Genomic DNA, 26,753 nt, shown 5'->3' on the forward strand with positions numbered 1-26,753 from the left:
GTAGTCCCAAGTATACTCCCATTTAATGTACTATATACTTGCGTATAAGCCGAGATTTTCAGCCCATTTTTTTGGGCTGAAAGTCCCCCTCTTGGCTTATACGTGAGTCATATATGCCAGGGGGTCAGCGGGGGAGGAGGGGTATCGGATCATACTCCCCCCCCCCCCCTCCCCCGATGCGACTCTGCTGGCCCCTGGCTTCTCCTGGTCTCAGGCACCTTCCTTCAGCGGTCACGTGGTATGTGGCTCATTAAAGTCATGAATATGCGCATATTCATGACTTTAATGAGCGGTACCATGTGATCGCTGAAGGGAAGGAGCCTGAGACCGCGCCAGGTGGGGCTGCAGAGACCGCACCAGGAGGGGGTAAGTATATGCAATATTCACCTGTCCCTGGTCCATCGCTGCGTGCCATCTGTCCTCCGCATCCTCTGGCTGTGATGTTCAGGTCAGAGGGCGCGGTGACGTAGTTAGTGCGTGCCCTCTGCTGCCTGAACGTCACTGACAGAGGACCTGGAAGTCAGCGGTGGACTAGGGACAGGTGAATATCTGAGGTGCCGAGGCCCTGAGCCAGCAGTGACACCGGCACCTGTCGCCCAGCGACGATAGATGAGTATGTAATTTTTTTTTTTACTTGCGGCAGCATATGGGGGCATCATGTATGGAGCATTTTATCGGGGGCATAATCAATGGAGCATCTTATGGGGCGTAATCTATGGAGCATCATATGGGGGCATAATCTATGGAGCATCATATGGGACATAATCTATGGAGCATTTTATGGGGCAACATATGGGGTATAATCTATGGAGCATCTTATGGGACAGCATATGGGGCATAATCCATGGAACATCTTATGGGGCCATAACCTTTATGGAGCAGCATATGGGGCATATTATTCTATGGAGCATCTTATGGGGCCATTATTAACCTTTGTGCAGCATATGGGGTGTATTTTGTATGGAGCATCTTATGGGGCCATCATGAGCTGTATGAACCATTATATGGGGCACCTGATTCATTATGGATATTCAAAAACATTTAACCTAATGATGTCTCAATTAATTTAACTTTTATTAGTATCTATTTTTATTTTTGAAATTTACCAGTAGCTGCTGCATTTTCCACCTTAGGCTTATACACGAGTCAATACGTTTTCCCAGTTGTTTGTGGCAAAATGGGGGGGTCGGCTTATACACAAGTATATACGTTATATATGCAGCAATAGAATTGCTCCATCCTAGGTGCATTATTTTACATTTATCTACATTAAATCTCATTTGCCAAATGTTTGCCCATTTAGTCATCTTATTCAGATTGTATTGTAATGTCAAGGTGAGATTTTAATATCCTACATAGTTTGGTGTCGTCAGCAAAGACTGAGAATTTACTCTCAATCCCATCCACAAGGTCATTAATAAAGAGGTTAACCCCTTTACCCCCAAGGGTGGTTTGCACGTTAATAACTGGGCCAATTTTTACAATTCTGACCCCTGTCCCTTTATGAAGTAATAACTCTGGAACACTTCCATGGATCCCGGTGATTCTGACATTGTTTTTCTCGTAACATATTGTACTTCATGATAGTGGTAAAATTTCATTGATATAACTTGTGCTTATTTGTGAAAAAAGTGGAAATTTGGCGAAAATTTTGAAAACTTCGCAATTTTCCAACATTGAATTTTTATGCCCTTAAATCACAGAGATTTGGCTCACAAAAAAATTAATAAGTAACATTTTCCACATGTTTACATCGGCACATTTTTAGAACCAAAAATTTTTTTGTTAGGAAGTTATGAAGGTTAAAAGTTGACCAGCGACTTCTCATTTTTACAACACCATTTTTATTTGTTTTAGGGACCACATCACATTTGAAGTCACTTTGGGGTCTATATGATAGAAAATACCCGGAAGTGACATCATTCTAAAAACTGCTCCCCTCAAGGTGCTCAAAACCACATTCAAGAAGTTTATTAACTCTTCAGGTGCTTCACAGGAATATTTTTGAATGTTTAAAAAAAATGAACATGTAACTTTTTCACAAAAAATTACGTCAGGTCGAATTTTTTTTTATTTTACCAAGGGTAACAGGAGAAATTGAACTGCAAAAGTTATTGTGCAATTTATTCTGAGAACGCTGATACCTGATATATGGGGGAACCACTCTTTCGGCGCATGTCAGAGCTCAGAAGGGAAGGAGAGCCATTTGACTTTTTCAACGCAAAATTGGGTGGAATCGAGATCTGACACCATGTTGTGTTTTGGAGAGCCACTGATGTGCCTAAACAGTGGAAACTCCCCACACGTGACCCCATTTTGGAAACTAGATCCCCCAAGGAACTTATCTAGATATGTGGTGAGAACTTTGAACCCCCAAGGGCTTCGCAGTTTATAACGTACAGCCGTACAATTAAAAAATCAAATTTTTTCAACAAAAATGATCTTTTCACCCCCAATTTTTATTTTCCCCAGGTAAGGACCCCAAAAGCTAGTGTTCAATTTGTTCTGAGTGCCCTGATGTCCCATATGTGGGGGTGAACCACTGTATGGGCACACGTCGGGACTCGGAAGGGAAGAGGTAACGTTTTGGAATGCAGACTTTGATGGAATGGTCTGCGGGTGTCATGTTGCGTTTGGAGAGCCCCTGATGTGCCTAAACTATGGAAACCCCCTACATGTGACCCGATTTTTTTAAACTAGACCCCCCCAAGGAACTTATCTAGATGTGTGGTGAGCACTTTGAACCCCCAAGTGCTTCACAGAAGTTTATAACGTAGAGCCATAAAAATTTAAAAAAATCAAATTTTTTTCCACAAAAATGATATTTTTGGCCCCAATTTTTTATTTTTCCTAGGGTAACAGGAGAAATTGGACCCCAAAAGTTGTTGTGCAATTTGTTCTGAGTAGGTTTATATCCCATATGTGGGGGTAAACCACTGTTTGGGCGCATGGCAGAGCTTGGAAGGTAAGGAGCACCGTTTGACTTTTTCAACGCAGAATTGGCTGGAATTGAGATCAGATGCCATGTTGTATTTGGAGAGCCCCTGATGTGCCTAAACAGGGGAAACCCCCCCAATTCTAACTCCAACCCTAACCCCATCACACCCCTAACCCTAATGGGAACATGGAAATACATGGACCCTGCTGGGACCTCTGCTCAGGAGCTGGTATTTTTGCGAGAAAACCAGACTCGCATCATGTCTTTCAAAAAGACAATGGATTCTCACTTGTCTGCTTTACAGGCCGCGGATCCCAGTAATGCCTCCCAGTTAGCCACTAAGGGGGTGATAAAGGGGGATTTGATTTACTATTTATGGCGGGTTTTTATGTTTGGCAGCTGTCGCACGCTAAAAGACACTTTTTATTGTAAAATAGTTTTTGCATCACCAAATTTTGAGAGCTATTTTTCCATATTTGAGGTTTTTATTGGTACCATTTTCGGGCACGTGACATTTTTTGATCACTTTTTATTCCGATTTTTGGGACGCAGAATGAACAAAAACCAGCATTTCATGAATTTCTTTTCGGGTGGGGGGGGCGCTTACACCGTTCCGTGTCTGGTGAAATTGATAAAGCAGTTTTACAGCGATATCTCATTTGTATCATCTTTTAATGTTTTGGCACTTTTATACAATAAAAACAATTTTATCTAAAAATTAATTATTTTTCCATCTCTTTATTCTGCGAGCTATAGATTTTTTATTTTTTGCCTGTGATGCTGTATGGCAGTTCATTTTTTGCGGGACAAGATGACATTTTCAGTGGTACCATGTTTGTTTATATCAGTCTTTATGATCATAAAGATCAAGATGCTATTGCACTTTTCGGCGGTATGATGATAAAGCATTGTTTTTTTGTTTATTTTGAAGGGGTTCACTAAAGGGGTTAACTAGTGGGACAGGTTTATATTTTTTTTATTTAGGAATTTTTTTTATAAATTATTTTTACATATGATTTTTTTTTTTTACTTTTTTACATTGTCCCACTGTGGGACATTACTACATAGTGTCAGATCGCCGATCTGACACTTTGCAGTGCACTGTGTCAGACCAGCGATCTGACAGGCACTGAGGAGGCTTTCTCAGCGCCTACTCTCAGCAGACACTGAGAAAGCCACCTCCCTGCAGGAACCCAAAGGCCCCCGCGACCATATTGCATCTGGGGGCCTGCAGGTAGGAGACCCTCGGAGCAGCGTGAGCACATTGCGCTGCCCTGAGGGTCTTGGGGAAGCACATAGGGAGCCCCCTGTTACCACCATACTCACCACCGCCGGCCCCATATCTGTCACTGCTGGCGTTACGCTCGCTGCTCCTTCCTCCGTCACCGCTGCTCCCTTGCTGCTGCAGACTCCTCCCTGGTCTGTCTCCCGGCGCGTACCTGCTCGAGCTGCCTTTGTCCTACGTCCTCCTGGTGTCTGCTACCTTTTGCTCCTCTGTCTCTCCTCAATTCAGCATATCTCCACCTTGGCTTCCCTCTGTCAGAACTCTCAGTTTTCCCCCACCATACTTCTGCTCTTTTCCCGCTCAGCTGCATCCCTCTCCCTACTTCACAGTCCCATCTCCAGTTGTGTGCTACCCCTGAGCCGACCCCTGGTCCTGGCATCCGTTGTACTAGAGACCCCTGAGCTCTGTATAGGGCTTGGACAAATCTGGTTCACTCACTTGGTGGAGGTTCGGTACCACGGTCCAGTGGGTCCACTCTCGGTTCCCACCGCTTCCAGCGTAACAGTACAATCAGGCCATGGACCCTGCTGGGACCTCTGCTCAGCAGCTGGTATTTTTGCGAGAAAACCAGACTCGCATCATGTCTTTCAAAAAGACAATGGATTCTCACTTGTCTGCTTTACAGGCCGCGGATCCCAGTAATGCCTCCCAGTTAGCCAGCCTCCAGGAAGAGCTGGTCCAGCAGCGCGATACCCAGGCTCACATTTTGTCCTATATGGCTTCTGTGGATGACCGCCTGCTCTCCTTGCAGTCTGCTTCCTCTCAGGCACCATCCCACACCTCTGACACGGTGTCAGCTCCTTCCCCCATCTCGCCGAACCGCCTCGTTATGGCGGTGACCCCAAGCTTTGCTGGGGTTTTCTTAATCAATGTCGCCTGCACTCTGAGTTATTGCCCCAGCAGTACGCCACTCACCAGGCTAAGGTGGCTCTTATCGTGTCTCATTTGGAGGGAGTGGCCCTATCCTTGGTGAACCCTCATTGGGAACGTGACAAACCCGTTGTGTCTAGTATTGCGACCTTTCTGAACACCTTCTGGAGGGTCTTTTATGAGCCTGGGCGCCTTGCTTCTATAATCTTCAGCAGGGCACTCTCACGGTCGGTCAATACGCGACCCGCTTCTGCACGTTGTCCTCGGAGCTGGAAAGGAACAACGAGGCCTTGGTTGGGGCATTTTGGAGAGGGTTGTCTGGCAAGATCAATGATGAGCTCGCTGGACGAGATACTCCGACCACCTTGGAGGATCTCATTTCGCTAGCCACCCGCATTGATTTGTGCTTTCAGGAGCGTTCTCAAGAGGCTGCCAGGGAGAGGAGACCCTTTAGGCCACCTTCTTTTTGTTCTGCTCATAGGCCACCCAGTCCTCAGCCTTCGGGTTCCTCCAGCAGTTCTGCACCAGAGCCTATGCAGATAGACCAGGTTAAGCTGGCGGAAAAACATCGGAGAGAGAGGTCGGCACAGGGCTTGTGCTTCTACTGCGGGGGAACGTCTCATTTCCTGCGTTCATGTCCAGAGAGGCCAGGAAACGCCTCCACCTATGTCAGGTAAGCGAGGCCTCCCTAGGTCTATCAGATTCCTCTCCACCCCTTACTCTTTGTCTTGATTGTCCAGGGTCAGAGACGTTATTCGGAAGTGGTGTATGTGGATTCGGGAAGGGACTGCCTTCTACCTACTGGTCTTTTTCGGACGTTTTTGATAAAACGGAGACTGACTCTACCACCACATCACCCCTATGACTGCCCAAGTAAACTGGAACCAGGAACCACCCAGCCAAGGGGCCGAATCTATCCACTCTCTCTGGCCAAGACATCTGCCATGTCCGAGTATATCCATGAAAACCTTGCCAAGGGTTTTATACGAAAACCCTCCTCGCCCGCATGTTCCGACTTCTTTTTTGTAAAGATGGACGGTTCTCTTCGGCCGTGCATCGATTACAGAGGTCTGAATAACATCACGATAAAAAATAAGTACCCTCTGCCACTAATCCCGGAGCTCTTCGATCGCCTGAGAGGGGCCCTGGTGTTCTCTAAATTAGACTTATGTGGAGCCTACAACCTCATTCAAATCCACCCTGGAGATGAGTGGAAGACCATGTTCAACACCCGGGACAGTCATTATGAGTACCTCGTCAAGCCTTTCGGCCTGTGTAACGCTCCTGCGTTATTTCAAGAATTTGTCAGCGACATCTTCCGGGACCTGCTGTACACCTGCATTGTGGTTTACCTAGACAACATCCTCGTCTTCTCCCCGGATTTATCTTCCCACCGGAGGAACGTCCGTCTGGTATTGCAGCGTCTATACGCTAAGATGGTGAAGTGCATCTTTGAGCAGTCCTCCTTGCCCTTTCTGGGGTATATCGTCTCTGAATCTGGATTGGAGATGGACCCTGAAAAGTTGTCTGCGATCCTCCAGTGGCCACGCCCGGTATGCATTAAGGCTATCCAACGCTTCCTCGGTTTTGCCAACTACTACCGTCAGTTTATCCCGCTTTTCTCGTCCGTAACCAAGCCAATCTCGTGCCTCACTCGTAAAGGAGTCAGCTCCGCAACTTGCTCTCCGGAGGCCGAAGAAGCTTTTCTGAGCCTAAAACAAGCCTTCGCGGCTGCGCCTGTATTACATCGGCCCGAGGTGAACAAACTGTTTGTTCTGGAAGTGGACACATCTTCCACTGGTGCCGGCGCAGTGTTGTCTCAGAGGTTGTCTTCTGGTCGATTGGTCGCCTGTGGGTTCTTTTCTAAGGGCTTTTCTTCTGCAGAGTGCAACTATTCCATCGGGGATCGGGAGCTTTTAGCCATAAAAATGGCTTTGGAAGAGTGGCACTACCTACTGGAGGGGGCAGTCCATCCTTTTACGATCATCACTGATCATAAGAACCTAGCCTACCTTCAGTCAGCCCAAAGGCTAAACCCCCGACAGGCCAGGTGGTCCCTGTTCTTTGCCCGTTTTGACTTTGAGTTGAATTTCCTACCTGAATGTCATGGCTGATGCATTATCTCGGTCTCTTCAGCCCCCAGACTTGGAAGAGGAGCCCTCCCACATTATTGATCCGCTCAAAGTCATCACGGTGGCTCCCTGATTACCCTGCCTCCAGGTAAAGCCTTCATTCCTGAGACTGCCAGGAGAGTGGTCTTGCGATGGGGACACTCTTCCAAGATCTCTGGTCTTGTAGTAGTAAAGAAGACTCTGGACCTCATTTCCCGGTTCTACTGGTGGCCTCCTCTCTACCAAGATGTGGCTGACTTCACTGCCTCGTGCTACTCCTGTGCCAAAGTCAAAGTCCCCAGGTGTTAACCTTCGGGGCTCCTGCTTCCATTACCTGTTCCATCGTCTCCATGACAACATATAGCCTTGGACTTTATTACAGACTTGCCTCGCTCTTCCGGTTGTACCACCATTCTGGTGGTAGTAGAGCGGTTCTCTAAGATGGCGCACTTTGTTCCATTACCTGGGCTGCCCTCCGCTCCTGAATTGGCAAAGGTCTTTGTCCAGCACGTCCTTCCGACTTCATGGATTCCCACACCATATTGTGTCTGATGGTGGAGTCCAATTCACGTCTCGATTTTGGAGGGCCTTATGTGGTCTCTTGGAGATTAAGTTGGATTTCTCTTCTGCATACCATCCCCAAACCAACAGCCAAGTGGAGCGTGTAAATCAAGTCTTGGCATGCTATCTACGTAATCTCGCCAACTCTTATCAGGATGACTGGTCTGGTCTTCTTCCGTGGGCCGAGTTTACCTATATTATCCATCCTAACGAGTCTTCCGCCAAGTCTCCATTCTTTGTAGTCTTTGGCCTGCATCCCGGAATTCCTTTGCCGGTTTCTGCCACGTCCGGGGTTCCTGCGAATAAAGAGGCACTCGGAAAAGCCAGAGAGCGTATGAAGAGACATGCTGACAGGAGGCGTTTGGATGCTCCAACTTATCTGCCAGGCGAGAAGGTTTGGCTCTCATCTAAATAGATTGAAGATGCCTTCCTACATGTTGGGACTTTGTTACATCGTCTTTTTGAAGTCCTCCAGCACATCAACAATGTAGCCTACAAGCTGAAGTTGCCTGTCTCGCTCTGTGTTCCCAAGAGATGATCTTGGTGCAATTAACTGAGACAATATCCTGAGACACAAAAATACACACAGAAAATGGGAGACGTTTATTAGCATCCTGAATAGGACCTGTGCACAATATATACCATATGGGAATAAACATGCGAGAAATAGGAGGAAACCACTATGGCTAAATAGAGCTGTAAGGGGAGCAATAAGAGATAAAAATAAAGCATTTAAAGAATTAAAGCAAGTAGGTAGTGATGAGGCATTAACTAAATACAGAAGATTAAATAAATTCTGTAAAAAGCAAATCAAAACGGCAAAGATTGAGACAGAGAGACTCATTGCCAGAGAAAGTAAAAATAATCCCAAAATATTCTTTAACTACATAAATAGTAAGAAGCTAAAAAATGATAATGTTGGTCCCCTTAAAAATAGTCTGGGTGAAATGGTGGAGGAGGATGAGGAAAAAGCCAATATGCTAAATGACTTTTTTTCGACAGTGTTTACACAAGAAAATCCCATGACTGATAACATGATCAGGGATAAAATTGTCCATTAAATGTCACCTGCTTAACCCAGCAGGAAGTACGGCGGCGTCTAAAAATCACTAAAATTGACAAATCCCCGGGCCCGGATGGGATACATCCCCAAGTACTGCAGGAATTAAGCACAGTCATAGGTAGACCATTATTTTTAATCTTTAAAGATTCCATAATAACAGGGTCTGTACCACAGGACTGGCGTATAGCAAATGTGGTGCCAATATTCAAAAAGGGGACAAAAACTGAAGTTGGAAATTATAGGCCAGTGAGTTTAACTTCAACTGTGGGTAAAATCCTGGAGGGTTTTCTAAGAGATACTATACTGGAGTATCTGGGGAAGAATAAACTTATGACCCAATATCAACATGGGTTTACAAGGGACCGTTCCTGTCAGACTAATCTGATAAGCTTTTATGAAGAGGTAAGTTTCGGACTGGACCAAGGGAATGCAGTGGACGTGGTGTACATGGACTTTTCAAAAGCTTTTGATACGGTGCCACACAAAAGGTTGATACATAAAATGAGAACAATGGGGATAGGGGAAAATATGTGTAGGTGGGTTAAGAGCTGGCTCAGGGATAGGAAACAAAGGGTGGTTATTAATGGAGCACACTCAGACTGGGTCACGGTTAGCAGTGGGGTACCACAGGGGTCAGTTTTGGGCCCGCTTCTTTTTAACATATTTATTAATGACCTTGTAAGGGGCATAGAGAGTAGAATTTCAATATTTGCAGATGACATTAAACTCTGCAGGGTAATCAATACAGAGGAGGACAATTTTATATTACAGGAGGATTTATGTAAACTAGAAGCTTGGGCTGATAAATGGCAAATGAGCTTTAATGGGGATAAATGTAAGGTCATGCAGTTGGGTAGAACGAACAAGATGTATAATTATGTGCTTAATTGTAAAACACTGGGCAAAACTGTCACTGAAAAAGACCTGGGTGTATGGGTGGACGACAAACTCACCTTTAGCGGCCAGTGTCAGGCAGCTGCTGCAAAAGGCAAATAAAATAATGGGATGCATTAAAAGAGGCATAGATGCTCAGGAGGAGAACATAATTTTACCTCTATATAAGTCACTAGTGCGACCACACTTAGAATACTGTGTACAGTTCTGGTCTCCGGTGTATAAGAAAGACATAGCTGAACTGGAGCGGGTGCAGAGAAGAGCGACCAAGGTTATTAGGGAGCTGGGGGGTCTGCAATACCAAGACAGGTTATTACACTTGGGGTTATTTAGTTTGGAGAATCGAAGGCTTAGGGGTGATCTTATTACAATGTATAAATATATGCGGGGACAATACCAAGACCTTTCTAATGATCTTTTTACTCTTAGACCTGTGATGGGGACAAGGGGGCATCCTCTACGTCTGGAGGAAAGAAGGTTTAAGCATAATAACAGACGCGGATTCTTTACTGTATGAGCAGTGAGACTATGGAACTCTCTGCCATATGATGTTGTAATGAGTGATTCCCTACTAAAATTTAAGAAGGGACTGGATGCCTTTCTTGAAAAGTATAATATTACAGGGTATATACACTAGTTTCCTTAGTGTTGCGTTGATCCAGGGAGCTAGTCTGATTGCCGTATGTGGAGTCGGGAAGGAATTTTTTTCCCCAATGTGAAGCTTACTGTTTGCCACATGGGTTTTTTTTGCCTTCCTCTGGATCAACATGTTAGGGCAAGTTAGGATAGGATATGGGTTGAACTAGATGGACTTAAAGTCTCCCTTCAACCTTAATTACTATGTTACTATCTTTCACGTCTCTCTCCTAAAACCAGCTATTTTGAATCGTTTTCATCCTGCTCCCAGCTCCCCCCCCGGTCAGTGCCGATAACGTTTTTGAGGTGAAGGATCTTCTAGCCTCCAAGAGCGTTGGGGGCAAGACCTTTTTAATTGATTGGAAGAGGTTTGGTCCCGAGGAGAGGTCTTGGGATCCTCGAGAGAACATTAATGAGCCTCGTATTCTCAAGAGGTTTTTGTCTAAGGGAGGGGGAGGGGAGTGTAAGAGAGGGGGTACTGTTACCACCATACTCACAGCCGCCTGCCCCGGGTCTGTCACTGCCGGCGCCACACTTGGCGCTCCTTCCTCCTCCGTCACCTCCGCTCCCTCGATGCAGTCTCCTCCCTGGTCTGTCTTCCGGCGTGTGCCTGCTAGAGCACGTTGGTGCACTTCCTCTCCGTGGCCGGCCGCGCACCCTGTGATCTCCTATATGCGTCTTAGGGACCGGGCACCTACACTCCTCCCCTTATCCAGCACTGTGACCAGACCCTGTATTATTGCTGGGCCAATAGGGGACAGGCATTTGGTATTTCAGACCGCCCTCCCCTAGTGGAGGTGCCTGATTTTTGAGTTTTCTCCAATGTCCAGGCCCGTCTTGCTATAGCTTACTGACGCCCTGTATTACTGGCATCCTAACCCTTTGTCTCCCTTCTCTTACAGTGTCTGCCTTTGTCCTGCGTCCTCCTGGTGTCTGCTACCTTCTGCTCCTCCTTCTTTCCTCAGTTCAGCATATCATCTTCACCCTGGCTTCCCTCTGTCAGAACTCACATCATCTCGTGGTTTTCCCCCACCATACTTCTCCTGCTCCTTTCCCACTCGGCGCCATCCCTCTCCCTACTTCCCAGTCCCGTGTGCTACCCCTGAGATGACCCCTGGTCCTGGCATCTGTGGTACTAGAGGCCCATGAGCTTCCACCCTAACAATCCCTGTATAGGGGTTGGACAAATCTGGTTCGCTCACTCGGGGGAGGTTCAGTATCACGGTCCAGTGGGTCCACTCTCGTTTTCCGCCGCCTCCGGCGTAACACCCCCTCCCTGCGCGATTTTTCTCTATGCCCCTGGTACATTGCTATCATGTTTGACCGCAGTGTGTCAGGAGTTTATGTGCCGAGGGCGGTCCGTGACCACCCCTGGCACATAGTGCCGGGTGTCAGCTGTGATAATTTGACACCCGGCTGCGATCAGCGGCACTCCCACCGGGAGCGCCGCTGATCTCATATGATGTACAATTCCGTCCATGGGACATAAATCCCAGGTCACATGGACGGAATAGTACATCTAATGTAAGGAAGGGGTTAAAATGAATTTGTCCTACCACAGATCCCTGCTGTACACCACTGCTGACTATATCCCATTTGGAGAACATACCATTTATGACAACTATGTTTCCTGTCATTTAGCCATTTCCTCACCCATATGCATATACCGTATATACTCGTGTATAAGCAGACACCCCTAATTTTGCCACAAAAAAACTGGGAAAACTTGACTCGAGTACAAGCCGAGGGTGGGAAATGCAACATGCTCCATATTAATATATGCCCCATATAATGCTGCACAAAGGTTATTGGTGGCCCATAACATGCTTCATATTAATATATGCCCCGTATAATAATGCTGCCCAAAAGTTATTGGTGGCCCATAACATTCTCCATATTAATATATATGCGCCATATAATGCTGCACAAAGGTTATTGGTGGCCCATAGCATGCTTCATATATGCCCCATATAATAATGCTGCTGCTGCGATTTAAAAAAAAAAATGACATACTCACCTCTCCTTATGGCATGGCTGGCTCACCCTCCCCCAGTGCTACTCACCGTCCTGGCGTCTGCATATCTGGCTCTGCTACATCTCAGTCCCAGCATCTGTAATGTATCTCCCTTCCTGTCTTCTTCCTGTGTGTTCACATGTCCTGCTCACTAAAGTCATTAATATGCAGCTCCACCCCTATGAGAGTGGAGACACGTCCATATTCATGACTTTAATGAGCGGTAACATGTGACCGCACAGGAAGAAAACAGGGAGATACAGACGCCGGGCTGAGATGTAGCAGAGCCAGATATGCAGATGCCAGGAGGGTATCATGTCTCCTGCTCCCCCTTCCTCGCTGGCTTTCAGGTGTATGACTCGTGTATAAGGTGAGAGGGTCTTTTTCAGCCCAAAAAAGGGATTGAAAAACTCGGCTTATACACGAGTATATATGGTAGTTTCCCCCAGTCCTTGCTTCTGCAGCTTAAATATAAGGCTAGTATGTGAAACTGTATCAAATGCCTTTGCTGCAAAGTCCAGCTAAATCACATCAGTCACATTACCTTAATCCAGATTACCTCCTTTTTGAAACACAACATGTTATTTAGACCCGACTTATTCTTCATGAATCCATACTGGTTGTCACTTATTATATTATTATCATGGGGACTATGGGGACTCCTTTCATTTGGCGTTGATGCTGTGTGGCGGCCATTGTTGCTGTGGTTTTGTGCTGGTGGAGCTGCATGGTCTGGAGATACTGGGCTGTCTGCTCTGCTGGTGCATTACCGCTGTGGCGATGGTTGACGCACGGCTCCGCTCCATTTGGGCGGTAGGACCCACTATGAGGTGTGACGTGGCAGTGGGCTTCATAAAGTCTGATCAGAATGTTAAACTAAGAACCTCCTGTTCAGTTATATCATTTTGCCTAGGTGCATTAGATCATTGTATGATTTTTGGAGGTGCTGTCCGCTCTCTTTTTTCAGCATATTACAATATATTTTTGCAGGCCATCTCTTATAATGCCCTCAAAAATTTAGCACACTAATGTTGTCAGGCTTACCGGACGGTAGTTGCTTGGATATACCTTCTTACCTTTCATAAATATCGGTACCTAGTGAGCCATCCTCCAATCCTGTGATACCACCCCTGATACAAAAGAGTCTAAGAACACAGTGGTCTGTCAATTCTTGAGCTCAATTCCCTCAGTATCCATGTATTAATGCCATCTAGGCTGGTGAATTCATCAATGTTTAAATTGCTCAGACGTAGGTACAATTCTTTTTGTGTTAAACTAATTATATCAGATTGTGAATTTTGAATTTTGCCTTGTTGAATGATCTATGATGTATTTTTTACATTTCTTATTTACCGTAGATACTCCTATATCTTATTTAAATACTCCTGAAATGCTATGTCAGTATTCTCATGCTTTTAAGATTTTTAATGCGCTTTGTTTTTGTCTTATTAAACTTTGTACTGTCTTATTTATCCACATTGGTTTCTTTTTATTCCTTGACATTTCACTACAAGAGGGTATAAGTTTTCTGCAGGATTCTATTAGTATTTCCATAAAAATAACCTATTTATGTTCGGTATCGCTCGTTACCATGACGTTGTCCCAGTCTATACAATTAACCTCTTACTTTAATTTGTTGAAATCTGCTTTCTTAACGTTCCAGGTTTTGGCATTTCCCCTTTTGAATGTTTGATTGAAAATTACATTAAAACTTACCATGTTAGTCTATTTGACAGAACCAGATCCACCAGATTACCGTGTATATACTCGTGTATAAGCCGAGATTTTCAGCACCTTTTTTTGTGCTGAAAACGCCCCCCTCTGCTTAAACTCGAGTCATTGTCCCAGATAGCTAGCGGGGGTGGGGGAGCGGCAGGAGCCAGCAGCTGTCAAATCATACTCACCCCCTCCTGGCACAGTCACTGCACGTCATAGAATCGTACAGTTGGAAGGGACCTCCTGGGCCATCTGGTCCAACCCCCTGCTCATAGCAGGATTCACTAAATCATCCCAGACAGATGTCTGTCCAGCCTTTGTTTGAAGACTTCTATTGAAGGAGAGCTCACCACCTCTCGTGGCAGCCTGTTCCACTCATTGATCACTCTGTCAAAAAGTTTTTTATAATATCTAATCTGTGTCTTCTCCCATTCAGTTTCATCCCATTGCTTCTAGTCTTTCCTTGTGCAAATGAGAATAAAGATGATCCTTCTACAATGTGACAGCCCTTGAGATATTTGTAGACAGCTATTAAGTCTCCTCTCAGTCTTCTCTTCTGCAAGCTAAACAATCCCATATCCTGCAACCTTTCCTCATAAGACATGGTTTGCAGACCGGTCACCATTCTGGTCGCTCTTTTCTGAACTTAATCAAGTTTGTTGATGTCTTTTTTAAAATGTGGTGCCCAAAACTGGACACAGTATTCCAGATGAGGTCTGACCAAAGAGGAGTAGCAGGCCATAATAACTTAACGTGATCTCGATTATATGCTTCTGTTAATACATCCCAGAATTGCATTTGCCGTTTTTGCTGCTGCATCACACTGTTGACTCATACTCAGTCTGTGATCTATTAGTATACCCAAGTCTTTTTCACATGTGATGATGCTTAGCCCTATTCCTCCCATTCTGCATATGCTTTTTTCATTTTTATTGCCCAGATGTAGTACTTTGCATTTTTCCCTGTTAAAAACCATTCTGTTAGTTGCTGCCCACTGCTCCAGTTTGTTTATATATCCCTCCTAGCTTTGTGTCATTAGCAAATTTAATCATTTTACCCTCAATTCCTTCATCTAAATCATTAATAAAGATGTTGAACAATACAGAGCCCTGTGGTACCTCACTTGAGACATTCTTCCAACTGGATGTTCAGCTATTTACGACCACTCTTTGGGTCCAATCACTAAGCCAGTTATGAATCCATCTAACAATTGCCTTGTCCATTCCATACTTAGTCATTTTTTCAATAGGGATGGTGTGAGATACTTTGTCAAATGCTTTGCTGAAGTCAAGATATACTATATCTACAGCATTTCCCTAATCTACCCAGTCAGTGATTCTGTCATAGAAGGAAATTAAGTTATTCTGACATGACTTATTAGTTACAAACCCATGCTGACTCTGTTTAATCACTTCATTCTTATCCAGGTACTTACATATATGTTTAATAATTTGTTCAAAGATCTTTCCTGGTATAGAAGTCAGACTCACCGGCCTATAGTTGTCTGGGTCCACCTTCTTCCCCTTTTTGAAGATAGGAACAACATTTGCTCTTCTCCTGTTTTCTGGGACTTCTGTTCTCCAAGAATTTTCAAAGATTATGGAGAGTGGTTCAAAAATTTCTTCTGCTATCTCCTTTGGTACTCTGCGGTGTAATTCATCTGTACCTGGACACTTGAATTCATTTAGGTTAGCTAAGTGTTTCCTCATTATCTTTCTGTTTATAGATATCCTGGATTCTTATATTCCCTTAATAGGACAGTGAAGAACAGTTGATGTTACATTTCCTTTCTGAGAGAAAACAGATGCAAAATAGGAATTTAAAAGTTCGGCCTTCTCAACATCCTGTGTTACCATTTCATCATTTTCATCCTGTAAAAATCCTATAGCATCTTTGACTTTTCTTTTACTTTTGACATATCCCCAAAATCCTTTTTTTATTGCTTTTGACGTCTCTTGCAAGCCTCAATTCATTGTCAGCTTTAGGTAATCTGATTCGTGTCCTGCAGGTTCTGCAGACAGCATTATATTCTTCTTTAGATATGCCTCCCTATTTCCATTTAATAAATATTTCTTTCTTCCTTTTTAGCATGTGCTTAAGTTCTGTGTTCATCCAGCCTGGTTTCCTTAAATGCTTCCTATTCTTCAATCTTTTCAGAAATGTTAACGATTTTGCTTTGAGATTTTCATTTTTCAACATTTTCCATCCTTCCTTGACATTTTTGTCCTTACAGATATCCAGCCATTGGATCCTCCAATTCTCTTTCTGACTCCCTTAAAATCTGCCTTTCTGAAATCTAACCTTGACGTCTGAGTCTTCACAGGTCTTCCTCCTCTAGTTATCCAAAATTCGAAAATAGCATGGTCACTACCTCTTAGGGTCTCAACTCCCACTCTTACCTCCTCAACCATTTCCTCCCTGTTTTATAAGGATTAGATCAAAGTTAGCAGATCCCCTTGTTTTCTCCCCTACCTTTTGGAAGATAAAGTTGTCAGAAAGAGAGGATAAGAATTTCCTTGACCTATTAGTTTTGCCTGAGAGAGATTCCCAACAAATGACTGGATAGTTGAAATCTCCCATGACAACTATGTCATATTTTTTTGAGAACTTGGCCATTTGATGCATAAAGAGTTTATCCATATCTTTAGCTTGCGCAGGCGGCCTGTAGTAAATGCCTACAATGGTGTCCTTTCCATTGTTCTGTCCTTGTATTCTTACCCAAACAGTTTCCACAGAATTCCCAGTCTCTGAAGCTTGAATCTCTGTGCAGATATACGCGTTTCTATTATACAATGCGACACCTCCTCGTTTATCAAGTTTGTTTCTTGCAAATAAGTTGTATCCTTCTAGCATTGTATTCCAATCGTGTATTGTCCCACCAAGTTTCAGTGACTCCAATGACATCATATTTCTTTTCCTGCATTAGTAGTTCCAATTCTCCTTGTTTGTTGCCCATGCTTTGTGCATTAGTATAGAAACATTTTAGATTGTGATTGGTTCCTTTTTCTCCAATATTTTTATTATTTATATTTTTTTTGTCTTTGTTTTTTCCTCCCACTTCTAATAGCGGAATTCTCAATAGCATTTGTCAGGTGTATGGCTTTTTCTGGCCTTTTGCTTCCCTTCCCACATTGTTCTAGTTTAAAGCTCTCCTGATGAGTGTAGCAAGGTGACTTCCTCACTGCATCTCTTTTGTCCTGTGGAGGCAGCTTTTTCCTGTGTTCAGCGGTCACGCGGTACTGCCCAATAAAGTAATGAAGATGCACGCGTCTCCACTCCCATATGCGTGGAGGGCATATTCATTATTTTAATGAGCGGTACCACGTGACCGCTGAACACGGGAAGAAGCTGCCTCGCCGCGACAACGGAGACAAGACAGCTTGGAAGTGCCAAGACCGTGCAAGGAAGGGGTGAGAATGACGGGGAGGACAGGGGGAGCAGGGGAGCTGAGCGACTTATACACAGGGGAGGACGGAGGGAGGACAGGGACCACGCTGAGCCATGTAACATGGGGGAGGACAGGGAGGATGGTGAGCCTTGTAACAAGTGGGAGGACACGGACACTGAGCCATGTAACAAGGGGGGGGGAGGACAGGGACGATGCTGAGCCATGTAACAAGGGGGAGGACTGGGAGGACGTTGAGCCATGTAACAAGGGGGGGACGGGGGAGCCATGCACACAACAGGAAGGAGCCACATTATCAGCACAGGGTTGAGGGGACAATGCATACCCGGCTTATATTCGAGTCAATAAGCTTACCCAGTTTTCCGTGGCAAAATTAGGTGCCTTGGCTTATACTCGGGTCAGCTTTTACTCGCGTATATATGGTACATCTCCTGGTTGGTTCATCTACAAGCTGAGAGAGGTAATTGTCCTGAAATGTGGATAAGAATTTGTAGTTTTTAGCACAACCAGACTCTGCCCCATTGAATGTCTGGATAGTTAAAATCTCCCATAATAACAAGCCTATTACTGTTTTCTGCCTTATTAATTTGCTGCAGCATTTCATCCTCTGGTTATTCAGCTATATTAGGAGACTTGTAGCAAACTCCAATGTATGTACATTTACCCATAGTGACTCTACATTGCTATAACTCTCCCCCCCAGTGTCTAAATTGAGCACAGGTTTTAATGAGGATTTTACAAAGCTGCACACCCCTCCACCTTTTTTATCTTTCTTGTCCTTTCTAAATGTAGTGTAGCTCTCTACGTTTGTTATCCAGTCATGGCTCTCATGAAGCCAGGTTTCCGTAATGCCCACCACATCGTATTCTGCAACCATCATAAGAGTCTCCAGTTCATTTATTTTGTTTGCATGACTTCTTGCATTTGCCAGCAGACATTTTCCCAGCCCCCCCCGTCCTCATTTACCCCTGCTGCCTCACTCTGTCTACTCTATCTATCCCTTTATTAACACAACTATTCTCCCTCCCCAGATCCTAATTTAAGAACGCCTCCATCCGTCTTACCATTTTTTCCCCAAGCACAGCTGCACCCTCCCCATTGAGGTGCAGCCCATCCCTACTGTAGAGCCTGTAGCCAACAGAGAAGTCGGCCCAGATCTCCAGAAAACCAAACCCTTCCTTTCTGCACCAATTTCTAAGCCACTTATTTATTTCCCTAAGCTTAGTGATGCTCGTGGCACTGGCAGTATTTCTGAAAACACCACCTTGGAGGTCCTGATAATCAGTTTCTCTCCTAGTTCCCTGTGATCATTCTTAAGGGCCTTCCACCTCCCTCTAACTTTGTCATTGGTACGGATTTTTACCATGACTGCTAGGTTTTCCCCAGCCCCGCCAAGCAATCTGTGTATCCGTTCCATAATATGTCGAACCCGATCACCCAGCAGACATCACACTGTTCAGCATTCATGGTCTCAGTGGCAGATGACCCTGTCCTCCTAATTCTAGAATCCCCTACCACCAACATCTGCCTAACCTTTGCTGCACTCTTATTTCCCTCCTTCCTTTACCTCTGGATCAACATGTTAGGCAATGGGTTGAACTAGATGGACTTAAAGTTTTCCTTCAGCCTCAAAAACTATGTTACTATGTTCCTACAGCAGTCTTTTTCCTGGTTGCTAGACGAAACGTCCTGCTGCAGTGATTTTTGCCCTGGAATTGCATTCCTGGTATCAGCCAAACAAGCATATCACTTGTTAAAGACTAAACTTCAGACAGAAAGGCCCACAAACAAACAGCAACTGAAAACCACCGCAGTGAAGGCCTGGTAGAGCATCACAAAGGAGGAAACGCAGCGTCTGGTGATGTCCATGAGTTCAAGACTTAAGGCAGTCATTTCCAACAAAGGGTTTTAAATCAAGTACTAGAAATTAACATTTTATTAACAATTCTTTAATCTGTCCAATTACTTTTGGTCCCTTTAAAAACAGGGTGGCACATGTTAAGGAGCTGAAACTCCTAAACCCTTCATCCAATTTTAATGTGGATACCCTCAAATGAAAGCTGAACTTCAACTGCATCTGAATTGTTTTGTTTAAAATTCATTGTGGTAATGTCTACAACCAAAATTAGAAAAATGTTGTCTCTGTCCAAATATATGTGGACCTAACTGTATATTACAAAGTTGCTTATTTTCTCATATATTGATGGATAATAATTAAAACGATTGCAGTAATTATAGTATGTCATTTTTGCTTTTTATTCCAAGTACAGTACTGATCTTAACGGAATCTATTAAATTACAGACTGTAAAAATTGTCTTTGTTCTTTATAGGGTGCTACACCAAAGGACGGTCCTAGTGCAGGCTGCACAATTGTCACAGCACTGCTTTCTCTAGCTCTGAGATGTTCAGCTCGCCAAAACGTGGCAATGACTGGAGAGGTGTCACTGACTGGGAAAATCCTGCCTGTTGGGGGCATCAAAGAAAAAACTATAGCGGTGAGTAACAATTAGTTTTTCATGTAAAAATAGCAATTCTATTACATTTACTAAACATGCTGCAATATCATGCGTGTAATAGTCAAGGATTTTATTTTCTTTCAAAACTACTTAATCATTTGTCATAACTGGAATGCCTCTTTAAAGGTGCTCTCTGAGCAAAAATGATGCTATACTCGGTGCTGTGCCTCACTGGTAAGTAGGGTGACACGAATTACAGAATTTCACTTTAGGCCTGTTTCACACGTCAGTGGCTCCGGTACGTGTAGTGACAGTTTTCTCATGTACCGGAGACACTGACACACGTAGACACATTCAAATGAATGGGGAAGGAGACAGTAGGTTGTGGGTTGCAGTAGCTCCAATGGTGTTGAGATGACAGCATGATCATTACAGTTTGTAAGCTTTTTTGAAGAGATGGGTTTTCAGGTTCCATCTGAATGATCCAAATGTGGTTGATAATCAGACATGTTGAGGTACAGAATTCTAGAGAATGGGGTATATTCAGGAGAAATATTGGAGGCAATTGAGTGAGGAGTGAATAAGTGTGGAGGAGAGAAGGAGGTCTTGGGAGGACCATTAATTACGTGAAGGAAGATATTGGGAGGTTAGTCCAGAAATATATGGAGGAGAAAGGTTATGGATGGCTTTGTAGGTCAGTGTTAGTAGTTTAAACTGGATATGCTGGGAAATTGGGAGCCAGTGAAGGGATTTGTAAAGAGAGGAAGCAGGAGCTTAGCAAGGAGTGAGATTAATTAGTCGGGCAGTAGAATTAAGGACGGGCTGGAGAAGTGCGAGAGTGTTAGAAGGTAGGCCACAGAGGAGGATTTTGCAGTAGACGGGAGATGATGGGCATGCATAAGCATTTTGGTAGAGTGGGAGTTGAGGAAAGCATGGAATCAGGAAATATTTTTGAGCTGGAGGCGACAGGAGGTGGCGAGAGCTTGGATGTGCGGTTTGAAGAACAGGGCAGAGTCAAGGATTACTCTGAGGCAGCCGATTTCCAGGACTGTCATTTAGGGCAGCATAGTGGATAGCACTGCAGCCTTGCAACGCTGTGGTCCTGGGTTCAAATCCCACCAAGGACAACATCTGCAATGAGTTTGTATGTTCTCCCCATGTTTGCGTGGGTTTCCTCCCACATTCCGAAAGACATACTGATAGGGATTCTAGATTGTGAGACCCAATGGGGACAATGCCAATAATGTATGTAAAGCACTGTAGAATTAATGGCGCTATATAAATGTGTAAAATAAATAAAAATAAGTTTATTGTGATAGATCAGGTAGGGAAGATATGCAAGATGGAGAAAAGATAATTAGAGCTTGAGGAAACGAGAGGAGGATATGGCTGATAGACACTCTGGGACATCTGGGCCAGAGAGGAAGATCTGAGTGGTAGCTGGTATTGGAAGCCATAGGACTTTGAGTTGTCCCAGGCCAAGGGACAGAGACTTTAGATTGACCAACAGAGACAGGGCAAGATGTGGATGTAGTATGGGAGTAGGAAACTCTAAATGTGCTGTTGGAAAGGTATAAGGAGATCCAGGAAAGGGCAAAGTCTTTGACACCAAAGGAAGAAAGGATCTGTAGTAGGAGGCAGTGTTTAACTGTGTCGAAGGCAAAGGACAGGTCTGGAAAGAGGAGTATAGAGAATTTTTTTTAAGTAAGTCGTTAGTAAGTTTGGTCAGTCTCAGTGCAATGGTGGGGACGGAAGCCAGGTTATCGAAGAGCGAGTTAGATGTAAAATGTGAGGAAGGTTTAGCATGGATATGCTACTCAAGGAGTTTGGAAGCAAATGGGAGCAATAGCTGGACATAGCGCTCGGGTCAAGGGATGTTTTTTTAAGGATAGGTGTGATTGTGGCATGTTTGAAAGCAGAAGGGAAGGTACCAGAAGTTAGTGATAGGTTGAAGAGATGGGTTAGGGATGGGATGAGGTCAAGTGAAGTGTGATTTGGAGAGGAGACGAGCAAGCTCTCATTCAGTGATTTTGGAGAGGGAAGGTATGGGGTTAGGGAATTGGTCTGGTATACAAAGGGGTTATGGTGGTCAGACAAAGACTTTCCTTGTTTGGGCTATCTTATTTTTGAAGTGCGCGGCAAAGTCCTAGGCATAGATTAGGGAAGTCGGAAGGGGGCAATGGTGGGTGGAGGAGGAAGTTAAGTGTTGAACAACTGTTTGGTGTTGTGGGATAAGGAAGTTACAAGGGATGTAAAGTAAGCCTGTTTAGCAGAGGTGAGAGCTGATTTGAATGCGAGTGTTGTTTGTTTGAATGTGTGAAGTCATCTCAAGAATGCGTTTTCTTCTAACACCGCTCTGCAATTCTGGATACTTGCCAAAGCTTTTTAGTGATGTTATTGTGCCAGGGTTGTCTATTGATTCATCACACTCTTCTATGCATGAGAGGGGCGACCAAGTCGATGGCTGATGCAAGAGTAGCATTGTAGAAACTAGTGGCAGTGTCTGTTGTGAAGTGAAGATATGGAGGACAGTGGTAGAATAGTCAGAGAGTATGTGAGTATCTAGTTGTGCAAGGTTTCTGCGTGGGTGCGCACGTTGGTGAACATGGGTGACAGGTGAGGACAGTGATGAGAACATGAGTAGATGGTGTTCAGATAGAGGGAGAGGAGTGGTTGTGAAGTTAGATATGGAACAGAGAGTGCTGAAGACCAGGTCTAATGTATGTCCATCTGTGTGGGTAGCTGAGGAGGACCTCTAAGTCCAAAAGATGAAGGGAGCGACAGGAGTTTGGAGGCTGCCGACTGGTGGGTGTCAGTGGGGATGTTAAAGTCTCCCATGATGATGGTGGGGATGTCAGCAGAGAGAAAGTGAAGAAGCCAGATAGAGAACTGGTCATTGAAGGCAGTGGTCAGGCCTGGAGGTCTATATATGACAGCCACTTAGAAGTTGCAGGGAGACTAGATGCGGACAGAATGGGCTTCAAAAGAGGGGAGGTTAAGGGAGGGAAGAGGTGGGATTTGAGTTAAAGGTACAGTTGGAAGAAAGGAGAAGGCCCACTCCTCCACCATGTCTGTTGCCAGGGCGAGGAGTGTGGGGGAAGTGGAGGCCACCGTAACATAGCACAGCAAGGGAGGCTGTGTTGGAGAGTGTCAGATATGTTTGATATGTTTCGGTGAGGCTCAGGAAGGAAAAATTACGAGAAGTAAAGAGGTCGTGAATCACATGGAGTTTATTGCAGACTGAGAGGGCATTCCAAAGTGATCCAGAGAGAGGGAGCAGGGGGTTGGAGTCAAGGGCATGAGTTTTACGTTGGAGAGATTTCGGGTGTTTACAGTGGGTTGGGAGTGATAGGAGGGGGAAATAATGGGAAGTATGAGCTGTGGGGGTCCAGGATTGGGAGATATATCGCCAGCAGTGAGGAGAAGGAGAGAAAGCGAGCAGGTGGGAGAAGGAGAGTCAGCGACTTGTTGTTTTTTTTTTTTTTTTAGTAGTAGAGATGTGATGTTGAGGAAGAGGTCTGCGGAGGAGACCAGGTGTGGAAGCAAGAGGGAAGGAGAGATTATTTGATTAGAAGGTGCTGGGGTTTGCGGATAGCGAAGGAGAGTGAGCAGAAATGGAGTCAAAACTGGTTAGGGTTTATGTCAGCATGATGAGACTAAGTGTGGGGGAAAGAGAAAGAAATTTAGTACATTTAATAACAGTGGTTAGTCTTCTGTTCACTTCTGGTTAATTTCTGGCATTTTTCTGCTGAATATTTAAAGAGCCATACTTCTGGAACCAGACCACATTAAAGGGAATCTGACAACTATTTCATATTGAACTGCTGGCAGCATGAATCATTTCAGCTTTTTTATTTCAGACAGGTGTGTTTTACTATGAAACGCTACTTTCAGATGAAACCTGTCTGAAATTACTGAGTCCGCCTAATTGATGCTGCCCGTCGCTTGGACAGATTGAATCTCCTTTTTAGTATGCTTTAAGTGAAAAAGCATTACTGTCAAATTAATTTATACCCACCCTCCATTCCAGCTCTGTGTCCCAGATGATTTACACTGGTGTTCTGTTTTTATTGGTTGCAGACCACACATTACAACTGTATGTCATGTCTGCAGCCAATGCAAATGGTACACCAGTGGGCACATTTAGAAAGACCAGAGGGTTAGTATATATTGTTAATTATTGTGCATGTATCTCTGCCATTTAAACATTCATATGAGTTTTAAAATGTCAAGTGCTGCAATTGCCCAATGGAGCATTAAAAGGGAATTCTTCACCAATTTTTGCTAAGTAATCGGAGAGCACCACGATTTAGTGGCAGAGAGTCTGATTCCAGTGACTCACTTTGCAAACCGGTAAGTGGCACACCCTTTGGTAATGGTAAAACTTGAGAACTAAGCTAGTTTCTTAAGAGCCATAGGAAGAAACTGCACACCAAAAGCACATGAAGATGCTTAATAAGTATTAATATTATTTATTCGGTCGTCCATGACAGCACCACCTGAGAGAGGGGATCCGCCCTTCAGGAACAGTAAATCCTACAGATACATAAGGGCGGCACCTCTCCCACGCATCAGTTGGTTTCCTGTTCCTGGAGGACAGGATTCCTTACAGATCGTACCATCATGGACGAGGAATCCCCAGGCCGGCTGACTGACTCAGGTAGCGGGGGGTCTCCTACCTCAGTCAGTGCGGGGTCCCCTGGAAGCGCCACGGTGGATCCGGGCAGGGCTCCACGACGGTGTGCGGAGCAGGTGGGAGCGGGGTCCGGAGGATGCCCGTCTCCAGGGCCAGTACCGGCAGGTGAGTATTGTTTCTCCCCGAACCTCGGTCCTGGTCCTCCTGGTGCGGTCGCCCTGTGGTCCGGGTGGTTGTCTGGGGCCGGCTGCTGTGGTGTGCATGGAGCGCCATGTCGCTGTCGTCCTGCGCAACCCCGTGCGTTCACTGAAGCGCCGGGAGTCGGATGCCGGACAGCTTTTCTCTTTTGTGCGTCGCCCGGTCGCGGCGGCGCGGGTGCCAGCATAATGGTGGCGGCGGGGGGGCAAGACACAGGGGGAGAGACCATGGACACCTCGAAGAGGGGGAGGGGGGAAACGGATCCCCTGGCCACGATGTCTGCTGACCTGGATTTCCGGGGGGAGGTCCATAAGAGGCCACAGAAACGCTGCAGGGCTGCTTTTGGCCCATTTGCAGCAATGGATGAGCCGGAAGCTCCCGTGGCCCAGCTGGACCGACAGCAGGAACGTGCCTCAGAGAAGCCCCAGGCAAGTTCCCAGCTGAAAAAACGAACTGTACAATCCAGCCGCAGAAGTTCCTCCAGGCTGAAGGATCCAGCTCGCCCCCCACGTGATACGGTACTTACGCCTACTGCTCAGGGTAAGAGATCTTCGTGAATGTGCCCTGATGCAGTGTTCCCCTTATATTTTTCTCTCCTATAGGGGAAGAAGTGCTCTGGTAAAGCGAAAAGCAGGGAGTGCGCCCTTTGCAGTTGTCCCTTGCCAGATGCCCACCCTAAAAAACTGTCAGTCATGTATACGGCAGATGGTAGGGGATTGGAAAAAAAAAAGAGCTAGGGGGCGGTAGTCTCTAATTACCATACATACTTCCTTACACTTTCCCCCACTTCTGCAGGTGGCGGAAGAAACCCCTGACTTCACTACGAGTCTAAGGGAAATTATTAGGACAGAAGTTAAGGCTCTAAAGTCTTTATCCCAAGGGGAATCCTCTAAGAAGAAAAAGGGAACGAGTTTTTCAGAGTCGGACTCCTCAGCTGGCCCTAGGGAAAATGAAGATTCCTCAGATCCCTCAGCGTCTTCCTCTGTGTCCTCTTCAGAGGAGGACTCCAATCGTTTCTGCCTGAGTCTAGAACAGGTGGATAAATTGGTTAAGGCAGTAAGGGCCACCATGGGGGGGTATCAGATGCAAAATCAGAACAGTCAGCACAAGACCTGATGTTCGGCGGCTTAGACCCCAGGAAACGTAAATCTTTCCCATTAAACGTCAAGGTCCAGAACCTGATCAATAGGGAATGGAAGAAACCAGAAAGGAAGGGTTCCCTACCTCTGGCGTTTAAGCAACTATATCCCTTTGAGGACCCCTTGGTGATCAGATGGGATAAAGCCCCAAAATTGGACACAGCGGTGGCTAAAGCATCCAAAAATTCTGCTATTCCCTTTGACGACATGGCCTCCTTGAAAGATCCGCTGGACAAAAAAGCAGATTCCTATCTGAAAGGGACATGGGAAATGTCAGCTGGTGCCCTAAGGCCGGCAGTAGCAGCTACTTGCACAGCCAGATCTATTATTGTCTGGCTGGACCAGCTTGAGTCACAGTTAGAAGACGGAGCCTCGAGAGGGTCCATCCTGAAGACCCTTCCTACAATCCAGAATGCTGCATCCTTTTTAGCCGATGCTTCGGCAGATTTGGCAAGGATGGCGGCCAAAGCCGCAGGTCTATCAAATGTGGCCCGAAGGGCTATATGGCTGAAATGCTGGCCCGGAGATGTCCCGGCCAGATCCTGTCTTTGCTTCATCCCGTGTGAGGGAGAATATCTCTTCAGTCCAGTTCTAGATGAACTTTTGGAAAAAGCCGGGGACGATAAAAAGAAATTCCCTACCCTGCCAACCCCTTCCTATAGGCGTGCCATCACTAGGAAGAGATTTTTCCATAGAAGGTCGTCCAGAGATCGAGGCAGATGGGATGATAAGAGGAAGAAAAGTATCGGTTTATGTTTGGAGGGGGACGTCTCTCAGGTCTTCCCTGTCAGAACAAGCTGCCTTAGAGACCGAAATCCGTGACCTATGC

At 45.3% G+C, this 26,753-nt stretch overlaps 1 protein-coding gene across 5 annotated transcripts in view; it reads left to right on the forward strand.

Moving 5' to 3' along the window:
• Positions 1 to 26,753, forward strand: part of LONP1 (lon peptidase 1, mitochondrial) — a 571,467-nt gene that overhangs the window by 500,132 nt on the left and 44,582 nt on the right. For all 5 annotated transcript variants that reach the window (XM_073586323.1, XM_073586320.1, XM_073586321.1 and 2 more), the window contains one exon: positions 19,826 to 19,990. In XM_073586323.1, coding sequence (XP_073442424.1) covers positions 19,826 to 19,990 — 165 coding nt within the window. The remainder of the gene's footprint in view (positions 1 to 19,825; positions 19,991 to 26,753) is intronic.

This window comes from Dendrobates tinctorius, unplaced genomic scaffold (assembly GCF_039654945.1).
Source record: "Dendrobates tinctorius isolate UK_male_01 unplaced genomic scaffold, ASM3965494v1 ptg000092l, whole genome shotgun sequence".
Classification (NCBI taxonomy): domain Eukaryota; kingdom Metazoa; phylum Chordata; class Amphibia; order Anura; family Dendrobatidae; genus Dendrobates; species Dendrobates tinctorius.